The sequence below is a fragment of the Lissotriton helveticus genome, chromosome 12 (assembly GCF_964261635.1).
Source record: "Lissotriton helveticus chromosome 12, aLisHel1.1, whole genome shotgun sequence".
NCBI lineage: Eukaryota > Metazoa > Chordata > Amphibia > Caudata > Salamandridae > Lissotriton > Lissotriton helveticus.
Window position 1 is genome coordinate 196,382,731 of NC_136073.1, and position 16,595 is coordinate 196,399,325.

The window sequence follows — 16,595 nt, forward strand, 5'->3', positions numbered from 1 at the left end:
GGTCCGCAGGTCTTATGCTGGCCCGCAAGACCTGTATGCATCTAGTCAGTTCCTATGTTTACCACATGGTGTGGGCAAGGTACTGGTCTGAGTGCCTTCTTGTTCCCTTTCTCTGATTCCTCATCGTTCTCTCCGCCATGGCACTCCCTTATAGTATTGTGCACCAGTCTGCTGTAACTTGTACTGACTTCTCCACCCTGGTGAGTGGCCACGGCTTTGGAATCCTTTTTCCTGGGATATTTCCAGGACCATAATGTACTGCGTCTGCGCCTACACTTACTCATACCACAAGTATCCCTCACGTTGTCACTCTCTGGGATGGGTCTGACATCACATCTCTTGTAGTACTCTGTACCAGTGTTACTTGTACTTTCTTTTCCAACAACTCTCATTCCTTCAATACTTGCATCCGCAAGGACCTGTTCTCCATCCAATTTCATCACGTGAGTTCCACTAGAGGATGTGGTTGTGTCCTCTGTGTCACTTAACTTGCATTCTCTCCAGCGTTCCACAAGCTTCTTGTTATTCCTTAACTGAACTTTGGGGTGAGGAGCCAGTACGTGTTTGTGTGCATCTTTACTTTCATTCTTTGGCTCTACATTATATAACCAGTCAAAGTACTCCGACTCCACCAGACACTGACCATCATTTTCTTCTTGGTGACCGCCGTCAGCATCATTCTTTCCTGTGATGGGTTTTGACTTAATCAGTGCAGTAGAGTGCCACACTTCCTCGTCTTTGTGGCAGGTAGATTTACAAAAGTGCACCACTGGCACCGTGGACAGAGATACCATACTTGTTCCTCCATAGGCCGGTTCATTTTTATCTGCCAGAACTTCTTCACTAATACTGTCCTCTACATCACAACTCATGAATGCATTTTGTTTTGTTTTGAATTTGTCAATGGCTGCTTCCTTTTTCCATTTCTTACCCCATGCAGCCTTTGTCCATCCACTTTTGGTCGTGGACGATGGCTTCTTCTCACTCAACATCTTGGAGCTTGTACTGAGTTTGTTGTTGATTTGTGCCTGCCTATTCAAAGGTTCAATACGGTTGGGATCTATCATTATGTTACATTTCTTCTGTTCTTCCCACCCCAGTACCGAGGGTCCTTCTTCTGAAATATAAACCGTACTCCATGTGCTTCCCTTCATATAGCTCAATTTTGCTTCTCTACACCCCGTTAGGTTAATGTTTTCTCCTGTGTATGTTATCGGGGACGTTTCAGTTTCCTTCAATTCATTCCCTTGTGTCACAACCAATTTACTTTGCCATATACCCCTGTTTATCAATGTGCAGTTCGAACCTGAATCAGCGATAACGTCAATCCCAACTCCATTTATGTCTATGGTACTCTCAGGTTTGGTTTCACTCATGTTAAAATCATTTTTGCAATCACCATTTTCCCGGTGAATTTTGTCACTTTGTGCGTTGGCAAACAGTTTTTGTTCGTAAAGTTCACTTAAGTCATCCTTCACCTCCTCAAATACGTTACTGTTCGCTACCTTCTTGGCTTCTTTTCCTGGTGGGGGTAAGATGCACATTATGTTTTTATCCATGTTGCTGCTATCAAATTCGACTTGTATAATTTCCCTTTTATGTGTTGGCCGTGCCGTGGTTTCTACCTATATGTTGTGGATGATGCGCTTTGTTCAGTTGGTCTTCTTCACTCTTGAAGTTCAGTTCGGATTCATCTCCCGTAGCTCATTGAGTTTATTTTTTATGGATTTTATGGGGTTGTGTGTTAAGACTTTGTCACTTAACTGGGCATACTTATGTCCTTACGTTTCCACTTATCTGCCCATTTAGCGCATGACGTGCATTTTATTTCTAAAAGCTTTTCCTTGACAAGTTGCTAGAAAGTTCCTCTAAGGGGTACTGGTCTTATTCACTTATGTGCAGTACCACTCGCTTTCGTTATTTCTCGGGATATGTGTGTGTATGCAGTTGCGGCCTTCAACGGCAAGGTGGCGCTGCTGCGAGAGGTGTGTCGTTCTCCCCTTCGCGCCCAAAGAGTTGAGGAAAACTCACGATAGCCGAGCGCCGCTGAGGTATGTCAGCCGCATACACATTAAGGTTCTCGGATCCCTGACTTCAAAGTGGGCTACTCATCGCGTTGAATTATACAGAAAAATCAGTCATGCGTGGCACTAATCTTTGACACTGTGGAGAACTCTATGCCTTAAGATCCTTTAAATGCTTATGTGCTCGTTTGGTCATAGAGATGATCGTGTGCATAAGCATTTGTGGCCTTTGACAACCAGGTGGCGCTGCTGCGTGAAGTGCGTAGTTCTCACCTTCGCGCCAATGTGCTGAGGAAAACTCTACGACAGCCGAGCGCCGTCAAGGTCTGCCAGCCACAACCACTCTCAAGCTCCCCAACGTGCAGCTTCAAGGTAAGCTAACCACTCCATAGAATATACTGATGACACTCGCCGATGCCGATTCACTTTTAACATTTAAATGAGCCTCTTCGCCTCGCGCTGAGGAAAGTCACCCTTCTTCTTTCAGATTGCCAGACAATCAAGGGTTTGCGCCGTTCTAAATGCACCTCACTCTCACTCAGGACGCAGCTTATTTGTTATGCGCTGCACTTAACTTCGACAATGTGAGGAATTTGACACGTTAAATCCTTTCAATGTCAATGTTCTTTAGTAGGTGATTCTTTGTTTTCCTCAGAGCGTTAACTCGTTTGGCCCTGGGTTTACGCTGAAAGTGGGGAGGTTGTTACTTAACACGCTTAAACATCGTTAAATGCGGCTGCAGACGTTATATTAGTATGGGTTCCTGCTTCGCTCACTTCACCTCCACCCGGCTACCCGGCTCACCTCATGGACTCGCTCAGATTCCAGTGGTCTTGCGTTTTTCTTTTCTTTCACTGTTACCACAAAAACGCTCGAAGTTTCATCAGTATCCACCGGTCACTGTCAATCTCTAGGAAGTCCAAAGTTCACTTATCACTATCACTTTTCAAATACTAGCCGAGATTCACGGAGGTTGATCAGTTTCCTCACCGTACTTCACGGCTCACCATATTGACTTGCGCAGGATCCAGTTATACTTAACTCGAGTCTTACTCCGTCAGTTTCACAAGAACGCTCGAGTTTGAATGATAATCACTGGTCGAATCCCCCTGCTAATCGTCAATGGTTCATTTCACATTCGACTTACTCACAAGTCGATGGCTCATTTCACGCTCGACTCACTCAAAAGCCGGCTTGCCGAAATCACGGAGCTGTTCTTAGCCCTTCACATTCGACTTACTCACAAGTCGATGGCTCATTTCACGCTCGACTCACTCAAAAGCCGGCTTGCCGAAATCACGGAGCTGTACTTAGACCTTGACCTGTTAATCTCAAGCCAGTCGTTCCTTGAACCGGCTGCAGCACCGAGCCTTTAGAAGAAGTTGCTTCCGCATTCAAACTGGAAGGCAGTGGGTTCACGGTGAGGGGCTGGGGTCCTCGTCGCCACTGTTGCAATCAAAGTCAGAGTCAAGGTAAGATGAAGAAGTAGAAGTTTATTATATCAGCCCCACACCTTAAGGCGGTGCGTAGGTCAGTTAGTTAGAATCATTATGACAGTTGGGGGCAAGGGAACGGAACCAGGACAGGCGGAATGTAGGGGAACCAATCAGGTGACAGATGATGCCCTCGCGCAGGAGAGCTGGTAGGCACCACTTGCCAAAGGTTGCAGGGGGGAAACCAGAACTAGGTTACAACAGGCCAGCTCACCTTCCATCCTTCCGAGGGCGATAAAGGTGGCTCGCTGAAATTGGATAAAAAGAACACAATACTAGCGCATAGAAACTACAAGAATGTGCCATGAAGCGCCAATTGTGAAATATTGTCATAATATTCCTTTAGTAATAATATTGTCCGTCCAGGATTATAACGTGCACACTTAGCAGCACACAAACCTACAAGCAGCCTACTTGTGCGTGCAATCTAGTTTTAAAACCCCATCAGCGAAACTCGGTCTTGGTTTTATTCATTGCTTGAGATATGAAGCTTCTGTGAGCTCCGGTTTCCAGCCGGTAACACCCCTGAAATACAAAAAAGCTTATCACATATTCATTGTGTGTTTCACCAGGAGGCGCTTTAAGATTCATGACACCAGATCTTCTGGAAGATTCAAAATGCATGTGGGGTTTTTACATTCTGGCTGATGCCTTTTTATATATTCCTGGTCCTTTGAAAGCACTGCTATGTTAACTCAAATTAACACCAACTCTTAAATTAAACAATGCATTGCCATGACAAGCAGTGCCACATACATTTAAAGATATAGTTTTGCTACGGAAGAAAAACACAAAAAGCACCTTCCTCGTCTCATCTTTTTGTTGTTGTTTTGTTTCAGATTTATGTAGCGCCAACTTGACCGGAAGGTGTCAGAGCGCTTTACATGAGCTCACCAGGAGCTAGAACATAATAAATATGAATAGCGTCCGGGAGAGGTGAACACCTATTTCATGCATGAACAAAGCAGTGATCAGGGAAGGGATCAGCAGATTACTTTAGCTCAGAGGTGCATCGCGTTTCATGGGAGTGATTTAAAGTAAATTTTGATCAGTGTGGCCTAGAAGCGGCAGCTTGTTGGTGAAGCGTGCAGATGATGCGGTGATAAAGGATTATGGGCCATATGTATTAAGCAAAATTGCGATCGCAAATGCTGAAATTTGCAGAATTTTGGCGTTTGCAATTTTGCTAAGTGGTATGTATGAAGGCAAATCTGCGTGCAAAATAACGAATCACAACATTTGCAATTCCTTATTTTGCAATTGCATTTAAGTAATCGCAAATTGCGATTCCTTAAATGCAATGTAAGAAGCTCCAAAACGAATCGCAACTTACCACCAACTTCAAGTGCAAAAAAGAGCATTTTTCAAAGTGCAATATAAAGCACATACATGCCCTGAGGGCATGTATGTGTGCCACATGTGCACCCATGCTTATTTCAGGGGTGCAACAGGGTGTCCTTTTGACACCCTTGCACCCTTGAAATTGCATTCTCAAATTGCAATTCTCTAATTGCTAATCCCAAATTGAGAATGTCTTCCCATTCATTCCTATGGGGATCTAGGCCAATAGGAATGAATGGGGAGGAATTCCTTAATTGCGAATCACAATTTAAGATTCGCAATTAAGGAATATGTAGGATTCGCAAAATGTATTGCAAATCCTACATACATAGCATTTTGCAATTCTGAAATAGCGATTCACAAAAAATCGCTATTTGAGAATCGCAAAAGAGGATTTTGATACATATGTGCAATGGAAGCTCATTCATACTGTGGCAGATCTTGCCATGGAATCCGAGAGTCTCAGGTGCCATTGATGTTTTTTCCCCCAAAGAGTGTGGGAACTGGCTGGAAGTACTGAGCCGCGTCAGTATGGCTTCCAAGCTCTTGCAGCAGTGGAAAGTGAGCATGTGAAGCCTGAAGTCGAGATCGACCAAGATCAAGAGCGTTTGGGAGCACCTCGATGGCACTGTAGAAGCATACTCATCTCAATGCCAACAACACTGAGGGCTGCCGTCGTTGAAGTAATGTCTGGTGAACACTAAAAGTACTAAAAAGATGCACCATCCAAGAGTCAAGTTTGAAATTTAGAAATATCTTGGCCCTAGGTTCAATACAGTGGCCCCAAATCAGCCTGTCTGTCTGTACAAGGTCTGGATCGGATGGATCTAGTCGTAAATGACTGAATCTGCTAGGCTGTGGTGAAAGCTGAATCGGACAGGCTACGAAGTCAGTTGAATCGGATAGGCTATGACATCAGCTGAATCGGATAGGCTATGATGTCAGCTGAACCTGATAGGCCGTGACTTCATCTGAATCTGATTGGCTGTGAGGTCAGCTGAATCGGATAGGCTGGGACGTCAGCTGAATCTGATAGGCTGTGACGTCAGCTGAATCTGAAAGGATGTGAAGTCAGCTGAATCTAATAGGCTGTGACATCACCTGAATCGGATAGGCTGTGGCGTCAGCTGAATCGGATAGGCTGCGAAGACAGCTGAATGGATAGTCGGATAGGCTGTGACATCAGCTGAATCGGATAGGCTGTGACGTCAGCTGAATCTGAAAGGATGTGGTCAGCTGAATCGAATAGGCTGTGACATCACCTGCATCGGATAGGCTATGACGTTAGCTGAATCTGATAGACTGTGACTTCAGCTGAATCTGATAGGTGTGACGTCAGCTGAATCGGATAGGCCGTGAAGACATCTGAAGCGGATAGGCTGTGACATCAGCTACATCTAATAGGCTGTGACTTCAGCTGAATCGGATGGGCTGTGACGTCAGCTGAATCGGATAGGCTGTAAAGACATCTGAATTGGATAGGCTGTGACATCAGCTACATCTAATAGGCTGTGACTTCAGCTGAATCGGATAGGCTGTGACGTCAGCTGAATCGTATAGGCTGTGACGTCAGCTGAATCGGATAGGCTGTGACATCAGCTGAATCTAACAGACTGCGATGTCAGTCTGTACTCTGATTAAATGAGAAACGTCTATTGTATAATGATTAAAAAGAATAGGGCTATCTGTTAAGGAAATGGTTGGGATGGACCTATGAGCTAGGTCTGTGGGTAGGGACGGCACATGGCATGGGCTAGGAGGTCGGTTTTTAGCGTGTTGTAATGTTGGGTTAATTGTAGTGTGATTGAATGGAATGTGTCTGTCTGCAGAATTACTGGAGGAGGTGGGTTTGACTGTAGAGCTGTTGGATGGGGTCAGGTGGTCTCTAGATTGACTGGATAAGGTTGACCATAGGTTTCCTCCCTAGAATAATGACATGAGCCTGTCAGTAGAGTAGAGGACAGGAGTGAGAGTATTGCAAAGTGGTTGGAAGGAATGCTCTGTGGAGTGATTGGCTGGGTTGGGTCTGTCGTTAGAATGACTGAAGGGTGGAATGGGGATAGTCTATTGTATAGTGGTTATATGGAGTGGTTGAGAGGGATTGGCTTGCCTTGAGAGCTGCTCAGTAGAATGTTGCTGTGTCTGGAGTGATTGAATGAGAAGGAACATGTAAACAGTCTGTAGAAGGCTGAATCGGTTGGGTTTCCTGTCGCGTTACTGAACATAAGGAATGAGTCAGTCTTTGGGGTGATTTGATGAAATATGTCTGTAGAATCTTGTATGGCCATCAGATTGACTCCACGCCATCCGGGACACACAATGTTCCAAGCCTATATTTCTATTTTGCTTTCAGGGAGCCACAGCTTCACTTCAATGGAACAAATTAGGCCAAAATACTGGATTGCAATTGATTACAATTGTAATCTTCAATGGGAAAGCATAGGAAAGGGAACAGGCTGTTCCTGGTAAAATGGACTGCTCTTGAAACCCTGGTTGAGTGATTAAATGAAAGTAGGCATTGCTCCTCAGAGCATGTACAAGAGGCCTGATCTAAGAGCCTGTCAGTCTATAAAGACGCTTTATTGTCAAATACCACCACTTTCTCTGTAATACAATTGCAGCATTTGTGGATGCGCTCATCACCCCTTGTATCATCTCGCACAGAGTGAAAGGTTTTTAAGTCCATGCAAATGTCCATGCCCACCATGTTGGTATCCGGGACCCACTACCATGATTATCATTGACGCCTGCGAGCAGTAGTGCCAATCGAGCACTGGCGCATGTGCACAGTTCTCCCGTTCAGTACCCGCTACCTCACTATTCCCATATGTGCTCCATAAATTAAGCTCCTGCAGGAAACAGCCGGGGAAATTTATCCCCACTAACATGTGTAGTTCATTGATTCGCGGCTCCCTAGCCAAATCCGTCTTACTTAAACTCCACTTGGCCTTTTTTTTTATAGACGTAATCCCCAGAAAAATTGGATCTACTTAAAATGCTTTTTGCATCGTAACCCAATCCATTGACCTCATAAATCGGCAGTGGTGGCTGGCTGTATCTTAGCAGCCTGAAGGAAATTACGTATTTTCGCTTGAATCCGTCCAATGCGCCATGTCCCTTCCTGTTTACGTTATTTCTGTGTAATATCTATACGAGTAAAATATTGGTGGCTGATGTTGAAATTATTTATTAGCTAAGTATTGATGCTTTAAATATGAAATATTGAGGCACTGTTAGGACTCATTCATGTTTATTTTTCAGATTTACACCAGCCATGTGCGCCACCATATTTGGTTTCCATTTTAGATTAATTAGGTGTTAAGAGAAGCTTGCTCGTGAAGCCAGGGCTGTGTAGAGTGATTGAGGTGAATAGGTGTATTTTGGAAATCAGGGTATTTTCTCACTTATTAGACAGGTGTAAACAGACCTGGCAACTTCCGCCTTGTGTCACATGGTTTCGGCATATTTCACATAGGTACCTGAAGAAGAGACTTCATCAGGTTGCAAACATGTAGGTGAGATGGAAATCTGTACACCGAGCACAAGTCAAACTTGTACATGAAGCCCAACGTATTGTCCTAAACCACCATGGTCTTTACAACCTAATCAGGGCATGGAAGTCGGCCCCAGATACCTTTGTTTGTGTTGCGGGTGTAGGTGTTCTTCTCACCTTTCGGACAGTGATGCAGCTCTAAAGTCAAGGAACCCCTTTAGAACCTCCCTGTCCAAGGCCCTTGTCCTTGCGTCAGTGGTTAATATGGTGAAAATTGATACAAGGTTGTCAGGTTTGCCCAAGTGTGGGAGTTTATTGGTGCCCATTGCTTGCTTTCTTATGCCTTTGGCCAACACTGTTCACATTGTCTCGGATGTGTGGCTTGTCACACATCCAATTCTCCCGTCACTGATGCACTTCAAAGTTAGAATATATATCTATCCACTGTGTTATTTCATCATCACTTGTACAGGTTAGGGTGCACGGTGATATTTACTAAAGGATTGTATCATACAGTTTATAATAAATTGTTTGTAATAGAAAATAAGATCACAATACCCTTAGAAGACATCATTTTAGGGGTATTTTAAAAAAAAAGTTTGATCTCTAAACTTTCAAGAAAAAAAATGTAAGTCTATCTGTTGCTTATAAAAACTAATCACATTTTCCTAAAATGGTTGTCTTCTGGTTAGAGTTTTTATGATGCCACACTGCTTTTGGTGGACATGACATCATCTCCACGATTCAATGTATAAACCTGGCACGCTTAATACATCAGGTAACCTTTTCAATGTCTTTAATGTAATACAGATTTGCCCGTGTCTGTGATTTTCTTATTTGGGAATTGTCAGCTCATTGAGTTATTTTCAGCAAAATCACAGGTCTCGCTGACCTCGCTATATGTTATTAAAAGGTGTCACTCTTGCCCATTGTTAACTTTACAGAGTATCAGAAACTGGCGTCTGCAGAATAATAACCGCCTCTTGTCACTTTTTGCAGGAGCCCAGCTCTGCTGCTGAGGTGCGCGGTGGTGGCCCTAAGCCGGCTCTCATTGGCTGCAATGCTCGACTGGCGAGTGGCGGGAACCTGGATACAGGCGGAAAAGGTGCCGCTCCGGAGACCAACCAGGCCCGTGATGTGGAATGTGCAGAGCCTGTGGCGACAGGTATGTGGCGCCTATGTGTCGCCTGTACTACCATGTTACATCATGTTTTTTGGCTTTGGTATATTAAATTAATGGTTAGTGGGAATTCACATTGGGCTCTTCATAGCACTGTTGGTCAAGAGCTGGTTGGAAGGAAAAGGTTGCTGTTAATTCTGGAAATGAGCTATTTTTTTCTATGTGAATGTTTTAATATGATCTGAAGCCATCACATGATCCATAGGTTATTTCAATCTCATTCTATACCCATGTGTGTGTGTAATATGTTAGAATAGGAGGAAGAAATCAAAGGTCACATTGACTTTGAAATCCCCATCTTTTTTTGGGGGGGGGGATCGTAAGGTGGTCTTTTGACGTGTACCTAGTGTAATGTTTGCACATTTGACTTGCGCATGATTTGTGATTATTAGTCGGTTCTTTGGTCTGCACATCCTGGAGGCCTTCAGTGGATATATTTTTTTGCCTGTTTCCTACAACTGTTATGTAGCACTTTATGGTGTTGTGGCATGGAATCTTTTTCTTAACCTACAATTGCGGCTTCCTCGGCTCCTGGTGGTTCTTGCACTCCTTACCCTCAATAATTGGTGGGACGATCAGGGCATTCTGTTAAATAGCAAGGGGAGTCTCTAGATTGGTCACTTTGTCACAGATCGCGAGTTGCAGGAATCTCCAGCAATGGCATTTCAGGATTTTGGACCAAAAGTCAACATCTCACTCAATACTTATGATTCCCCATCATCAGATTCCATTATAGTCAATGGGACTAGTGTGATTGACCAAAATTGGGACTTTGAATTAAGCTGGGGGACACGTACACTGTGGTTTGAGACGCACATCCGGTCAGACAGACTGTATTTCAAGGTGTGTGGCCCACATATAATGAGTGAGCTTGTGCTCCCATTTGTTACAATCTTACCTGATAAACCAAACTTTTCTGGAAGTTCAAAGACTCAACCCCAATAAGATAGGAAGATCTCCAATGTATGAGGCTTACTCCCAGGGTTAGAATGTGCTTCAGTGTTGCAAACGTGCACCCAATGAGAGAGATTGTGCCTTGGTGTGTGGCACTCACACAACAATCAGTGGCACTCCGTTTGGAGTGGTGAAAATCCCAGCTAGTGAGTGAACCTGTGTTCCGAGGTGTGGCATTCACGTCCACTAAACAAGACCATTCCTGCAGTTTTAAGATCCACTCCCAACAAGGGAGACTTAGGTTCCAAGGCATGAACACCCCCCCTTATAACGGAGAGTGCGCTCCAGCGGTAAGACTCATGTCCAATGAGTGAGGCCCACACTGAGTGAGTGTGATGCCCAGTGTTTGCATTGGTGGGATGAAGTATCTGCTAAAAACAGTAAGAAAGGCTCTGAGTGATTGCTCAGATCATAATTTTTGGGCTCAAGAATGAATTTTATAGGAACAAAACTGGCATTAAAGGTCCAATGAGTTTTTACGCCTTTCTGTTTATCATCAATAGATCTTTGTCCAGATTCAGAGAATTGCTATGATGATGGACTTTCCTGGCCTCTTCATTCAGCTACATAAACTTAGTCAATTGTGAAGTGTCACTCCTCCAAGAACTTTGGGTGCTATGTCTGAAGTCTAGGCTGTGGAGAGTCTGATTGACATATAAAGGCACTCTTTCACTATATCCATCATCAGTCTTGGGAAGCTGGCCATGGTTGTAGAGCAGTCAAAGTGCAGGCTGAATGGCTTGGAGTTGAGTTTCCCTGACTGCCAGCACCCCCCAGAGCCAGGTGCTAAATGGGAAATACAGACCAAAACCTAAACTGTTGTTCTACAGGCTTCATGGCCGGTGGCCCATTCGCTGCTTCAGTCTCCCACCTGCATACCACTGTACGAAACACCAGTGACAAAAAGGACATTTTTATCATAGAAGATCACACATTTGAAAAAAGTAAAATGGGCAACCCAGCAGTGCTGACCAGTGAATTTCTACCCCAGAGCACGAATGCTGCCTATAAGCCTATATCGCTGGTGGCCATTTTAGTTATGAGGAAAAATAAAAACATAAAAAGCATCTATTTTGTGCTGAGGCAGCCAAGATTCTATTGCAATGACATTTTTTTCACTCAAAAATTGAACAGGTACCTTTTGTGCAGAGAACAGAGGATAAGCATGTGTTTTAGACTGTTTACCGTGGTGTGCACAGATGTGTGGAATTCATTCCCACACATTCATCCAGTAGTCCTTGCTCCATATTTGGGGCATTTCCACTGCATGAAAACAAACTTGTATCAGTGCTTCCGGGTTTCTGGGACGGGGAGGGTACTGTGAGTGGGTCGAGCCACATTCTAAAGGTTTGCTTCCCTTGTTGGAGGCACTCCCGCCTTGATCGCTGGTTTATGGTATGGATTTTGTCCTGTACTTTTGGCCCTCGGGGTGTGTCCTCTCCCTGGTTGAAACTCATTGTATCTGATGCCAGAAAACAAGTCATGGTGGGGTATAAAGGTCGCGCCTGTATCATTCGTCCTCCAATACCCTGGTGACATAGTATGAAGTAACTAATGAGATTCATATGGTGTATTCCGTGACTTCACATCTTAATGGGACACTCTTATGATATATAGGAGAAATATACATCAGTATATCCTGAAAATGTTTTTGGCCATTTTTTGGGCTCATATCAGCTCTATCTTGATTCTTTGGTGCAGTTCATTATCAGGTAGAGCAGACAAATGTATATGTTTCAATATTTTTTTATTTTTTGTTTTTATAAAAATCTTTCTGTGGTCTTGGAACAAAGGCTAGCAGTTAAAAGAGCATTTTTGTAGGTGCCTAAACGAACAAGCCTTGCTCTCAGCAAATTGAGTCTTCGTCACCAGCAGGTTCGTATAACTTGTACAAGAGGGAGTGTTGTGTTCCCTTGGCCAGCCAAAACCTCACTTCTCTTGCAGCCCTTTCCTGTTACTCTTTACTTCCTGCTTCTCTTTTTCCCCCAAATCCCAGTCCTATTGCTCTCTTTCTCTATACCTCGCAGATACTTTACACTTTGCTGATTGCACGTTTTTTTTCAAGTTTCTTTATTGGCATTTTAAAGACATACAATGTCTAACATATAAGAAAACATGTAGACCTTTGCACAACAACATCCCGTATTTAGTCTGATATACATCTTATTTCCTTGGAGTATACTTCTACAACATGGCTGTCACATATATTTAGTCCACTTGTTTCCTTTGTAAATATGGCACTAGGAAATTCCAGTATTCTTTGGGTTTCGACCCTGAGGGCAGCTCTTCTTCATACGTCTTCAAGGTGTCTTTACAATATGTTAGATCTGTTATGCTGCTTGCACGTTGATGTTCCACCTCAATCTCCCCACTCTGTTCACCTGCACACAGATGTTTACATCGGCCACATGCCCTTCCACCACTCAAGTGTGAGGGCTTGCTGCACCATTCAAGTGTGAGGGGTTGCACCACTCAAGTGTGAGGGATTGCGCCACTCAAGCGTGAGGACTTGCACCACTCAAGTGTGAGGGCTTGCACCACTCAAGCATGAGGGCTTCCACCACTCAAGCATGAGGGCTTCCACCACTCAAGCGTGAGGGCTTCCACCACTCAAGCGTGAGGGCTTGCACCACTCAAGCGTGAGGGGTTGCACCACTCAAGCATGAGGGCTTCCACCACTCAAGCATGAGGGCTTCCACCACTCAAGCATGAGGGCTTCCACCACTCAAGCATGAGGGCTTCCACCACTCAAGCGTGAGGGCTTGCACCACTCAAGTGTGAGGGGTTGCACCACTCAAGTGTGAGGGATTGCGCCACGCAAGCGTGAGGGCTTGCACCACTCAAGCGTGAGGGCTTCCACCACTCAAGCGTGAGGGCTTCCACCACTCAAGCGTGAGGGCTTGCACCACTCAAGTGTGAGGGGTTGCACCACTCAAGTGTGAGGGATTGCGCCACGCAAGCGTGAGGGCTTGCACCACTCAAGCGTGAGGGCTTGCACCACTCAAGTGTGAGGGCTTGCACCACTCAAGTGTGAGGGCTTGCACCACTCAAGTGTGAGGGCTTGCACCACTCAAGTGTGAGGGCTTGCACCACTCAAGCGTGAGGGCTTGCACCACTCAAGCGTGAGGGCTTCCACCACTCAAGCATGAGGGCTTCCACCACTCAAGCATGAGGGCTTCCACCACTCAAGCGTGAGGGCTTGCACCACTCAAGTGTGAGGGGTTGCACCACTCAAGTGTGAGGGATTGCGCCACTCAAGCGTGAGGACTTGCACCACTCAAGTGTGAGGGCTTGCACCATTCAAGTGTGAGGGGTTGCACCACTCAAGTGTGAGGGATTGCACCACTCAAGCGTGAGGGCTTGCACCACTCAAGCGTAAAGGTTTGCACCACTCAAGCATGAGGGCTTGCACCACTCAAGTGTGAGGGATTGCGCCACTCAAGCGTGAGGGGTTGCACCACTCAAGCATGAGGGCTTCCACCACTCAAGCATGAGGGCTTCCACCACTCAAGCATGAGGGCTTCCACCACTCAAGCATGAGGGCTTCCACCACTCAAGCGTGAGGGCTTGCACCACTCAAGTGTGAGGGGTTGCACCACTCAAGTGTGAGGGATTGCGCCACGCAAGCGTGAGGGCTTGCACCACTCAAGCGTGAGGGCTTCCACCACTCAAGCGTGAGGGCTTCCACCACTCAAGCGTGAGGGCTTGCACCACTCAAGTGTGAGGGGTTGCACCACTCAAGTGTGAGGGATTGCGCCACGCAAGCGTGAGGGCTTGCACCACTCAAGCGTGAGGGCTTGCACCACTCAAGTGTGAGGGCTTGCACCACTCAAGTGTGAGGGCTTGCACCACTCAAGTGTGAGGGCTTGCACCACTCAAGTGTGAGGGCTTGCACCACTCAAGCGTGAGGGCTTGCACCACTCAAGCGTGAGGGCTTCCACCACTCAAGCATGAGGGCTTCCACCACTCAAGCATGAGGGCTTCCACCACTCAAGCGTGAGGGCTTGCACCACTCAAGTGTGAGGGGTTGCACCACTCAAGTGTGAGGGATTGCGCCACTCAAGCGTGAGGACTTGCACCACTCAAGTGTGAGGGCTTGCACCATTCAAGTGTGAGGGGTTGCACCACTCAAGTGTGAGGGATTGCACCACTCAAGCGTGAGGGCTTGCACCACTCAAGCGTAAAGGTTTGCACCACTCAAGCATGAGGGCTTGCACCACTCAAGTGTGAGGGATTGTGCCACTCAAGCGTGAGGACTTGCACCACTCAAGTGTGAGGGCTTGCATCATTCAAGTGTGAGGGGTTGCACCACTCAAGCGCGAGGGCTTGCACCACTCAAGTGTGAGGGATTGTGCCACTCAAGCGTGAGGACTTGCACCACTCAAGTGTGAGGGCTTGCACCATTCAAGTGTGAGGGGTTGCACCACTCAAGTGTGAGGGATTGCGCCACTCAAGTGTGAGGGATTGCGCCACTCAAGTGTGAGGGCTTGCACCACTCAAGTCTGAGGGCTTGCACCACTCAAGTCTGAGGGCTTGCACCACTCAAGTCTGAGGGCTTGCACCACTCCAGTTCTACGCATGTCTACCCCGTGGTAACAGATGGCAGCATATTCCCAACACAAAGCATAGCAGTGGGGAGGGCGTTCCTCTCCTGGGCCAGATTGCAGGGGAAAAGCACGTGACTTGTGCCAATTAACTTCTTGCTGGACAGGGCCGAAACCACACCCTCCAAGTCGGTAGATTCATATATAGGAGCATGTTGTCCGCATACAGTGGGATATATAAGTGGTCTAGAAACAAAAAGAGGAGTATCCCCTGCAGATTATAACGTCAATAGTCTGGAGGGTAGACTGGATGGCATAAAAGGAAAAAATCTCCTTTTATTTAAAACCCCTCACTCACCAACCTGGTGGTGACATGCTTCATCATCGGGGTCCACCCTGGTGGCCTAGCGTCACCAGGGTGTGCTTCGACACCTGAACTACAGTGGAGCGGGTTGTGTCTGTAGGTGCAAAAAATTATGTTAAAAATTGTCCTGGTTTAACTCCAAAATTAACTTTAATATAGAGTAACTGAACAATGTTTAAAAATTAATTACGAGATGGTAGTGGGCGAGTTACGACCGGTACATCTCTATATGTGTTGGCATGTGTTGGTCGACATGTTTCTACCATTAGGACATTGCCCTGATTCTTCAGGACCAAAATACAGGTGGACAGGCGGTGTGGGCCCCCTAAAAGGCTCACCCTACCCTGATCCCCTGTTGAACCCGCCAGCAAAATCGCTAGGGGTGGGAATGCTCATCTGAATATGTGAGCATGCATAAGAAAAAAAGGGAAAGAGACTGAGTGGAGAGCTCTAGTCTGCTTCATCGGACAGGGCGTATGCTATTACCTACTGCCTTTGGTCCTTGTCCGTCTAGCCGGACAAGGACCAAAGGCAGTAGGTTACTGGCCGATCATTTTGCCTGCAAACTAATATGTTCGCCTGAGGCAAATAGCCTAAGCCCTGTCCGATGAAGCAGACTAGAGCTCTCCACTCAGTCTCTTTCCCTTTTTTTCTTATGCATGCTCACATATTCAGATGAGCATTCCCACCCCTAGCGATTTTGCTGGCGGGTTCAACAGGGGATCAGGGTAGGGTGAGCCTTTTAGGGGGCCCACACCGCCTGTCCACCTGTATTTTGGTCCTGAAGAAACCGGGCAATGTCCTAATGGTAGAAACATGTCGACCAACACATGCCAACACATATAGAGATGTACCGGTCGTAACTCGCCCACTACCATCTCGTAATTAATTTTTAAACATTGTTCAGTTACTCTATATTAAAGTTAATTTTGGAGTTAAACCAGGACAATTTTTAACATAATTTTTTGCACCTACAGACACAACCCGCTCCACTGTAGTTCAGGTGTCGAAGCACACCCTGGTGACGCTAGGCCACCAGGGTGGACCCCGATGATGAAGCATGTCACCACCAGGTTGGTGAGTGAGGGGTTTTAAATAAAAGGAGATTTTTTCCTTTTATGCCATCCAGTCTACCCTCCAGACTATTGACGTTATAATCTGCAGGGGATACTCCTCTTTTTGTTTCTAAAATACTTGCCCTT

The 16,595-nt window shown here is 45.8% G+C and overlaps 1 protein-coding gene across 3 annotated transcripts in view; it reads left to right on the forward strand.

The window, feature by feature from the left end:
* GSE1 (Gse1 coiled-coil protein) overlaps positions 1-16,595 on the forward strand; it is a 1,171,749-nt gene that overhangs the window by 439,382 nt on the left and 715,772 nt on the right. For all 3 annotated transcript variants that reach the window (XM_078669590.1, XM_078669592.1, XM_078669591.1), the window contains exon 2: positions 9,351-9,516. In XM_078669590.1, the coding sequence (XP_078525716.1) occupies positions 9,351-9,516 (166 nt within the window). The remainder of the gene's footprint in view (positions 1-9,350; positions 9,517-16,595) is intronic.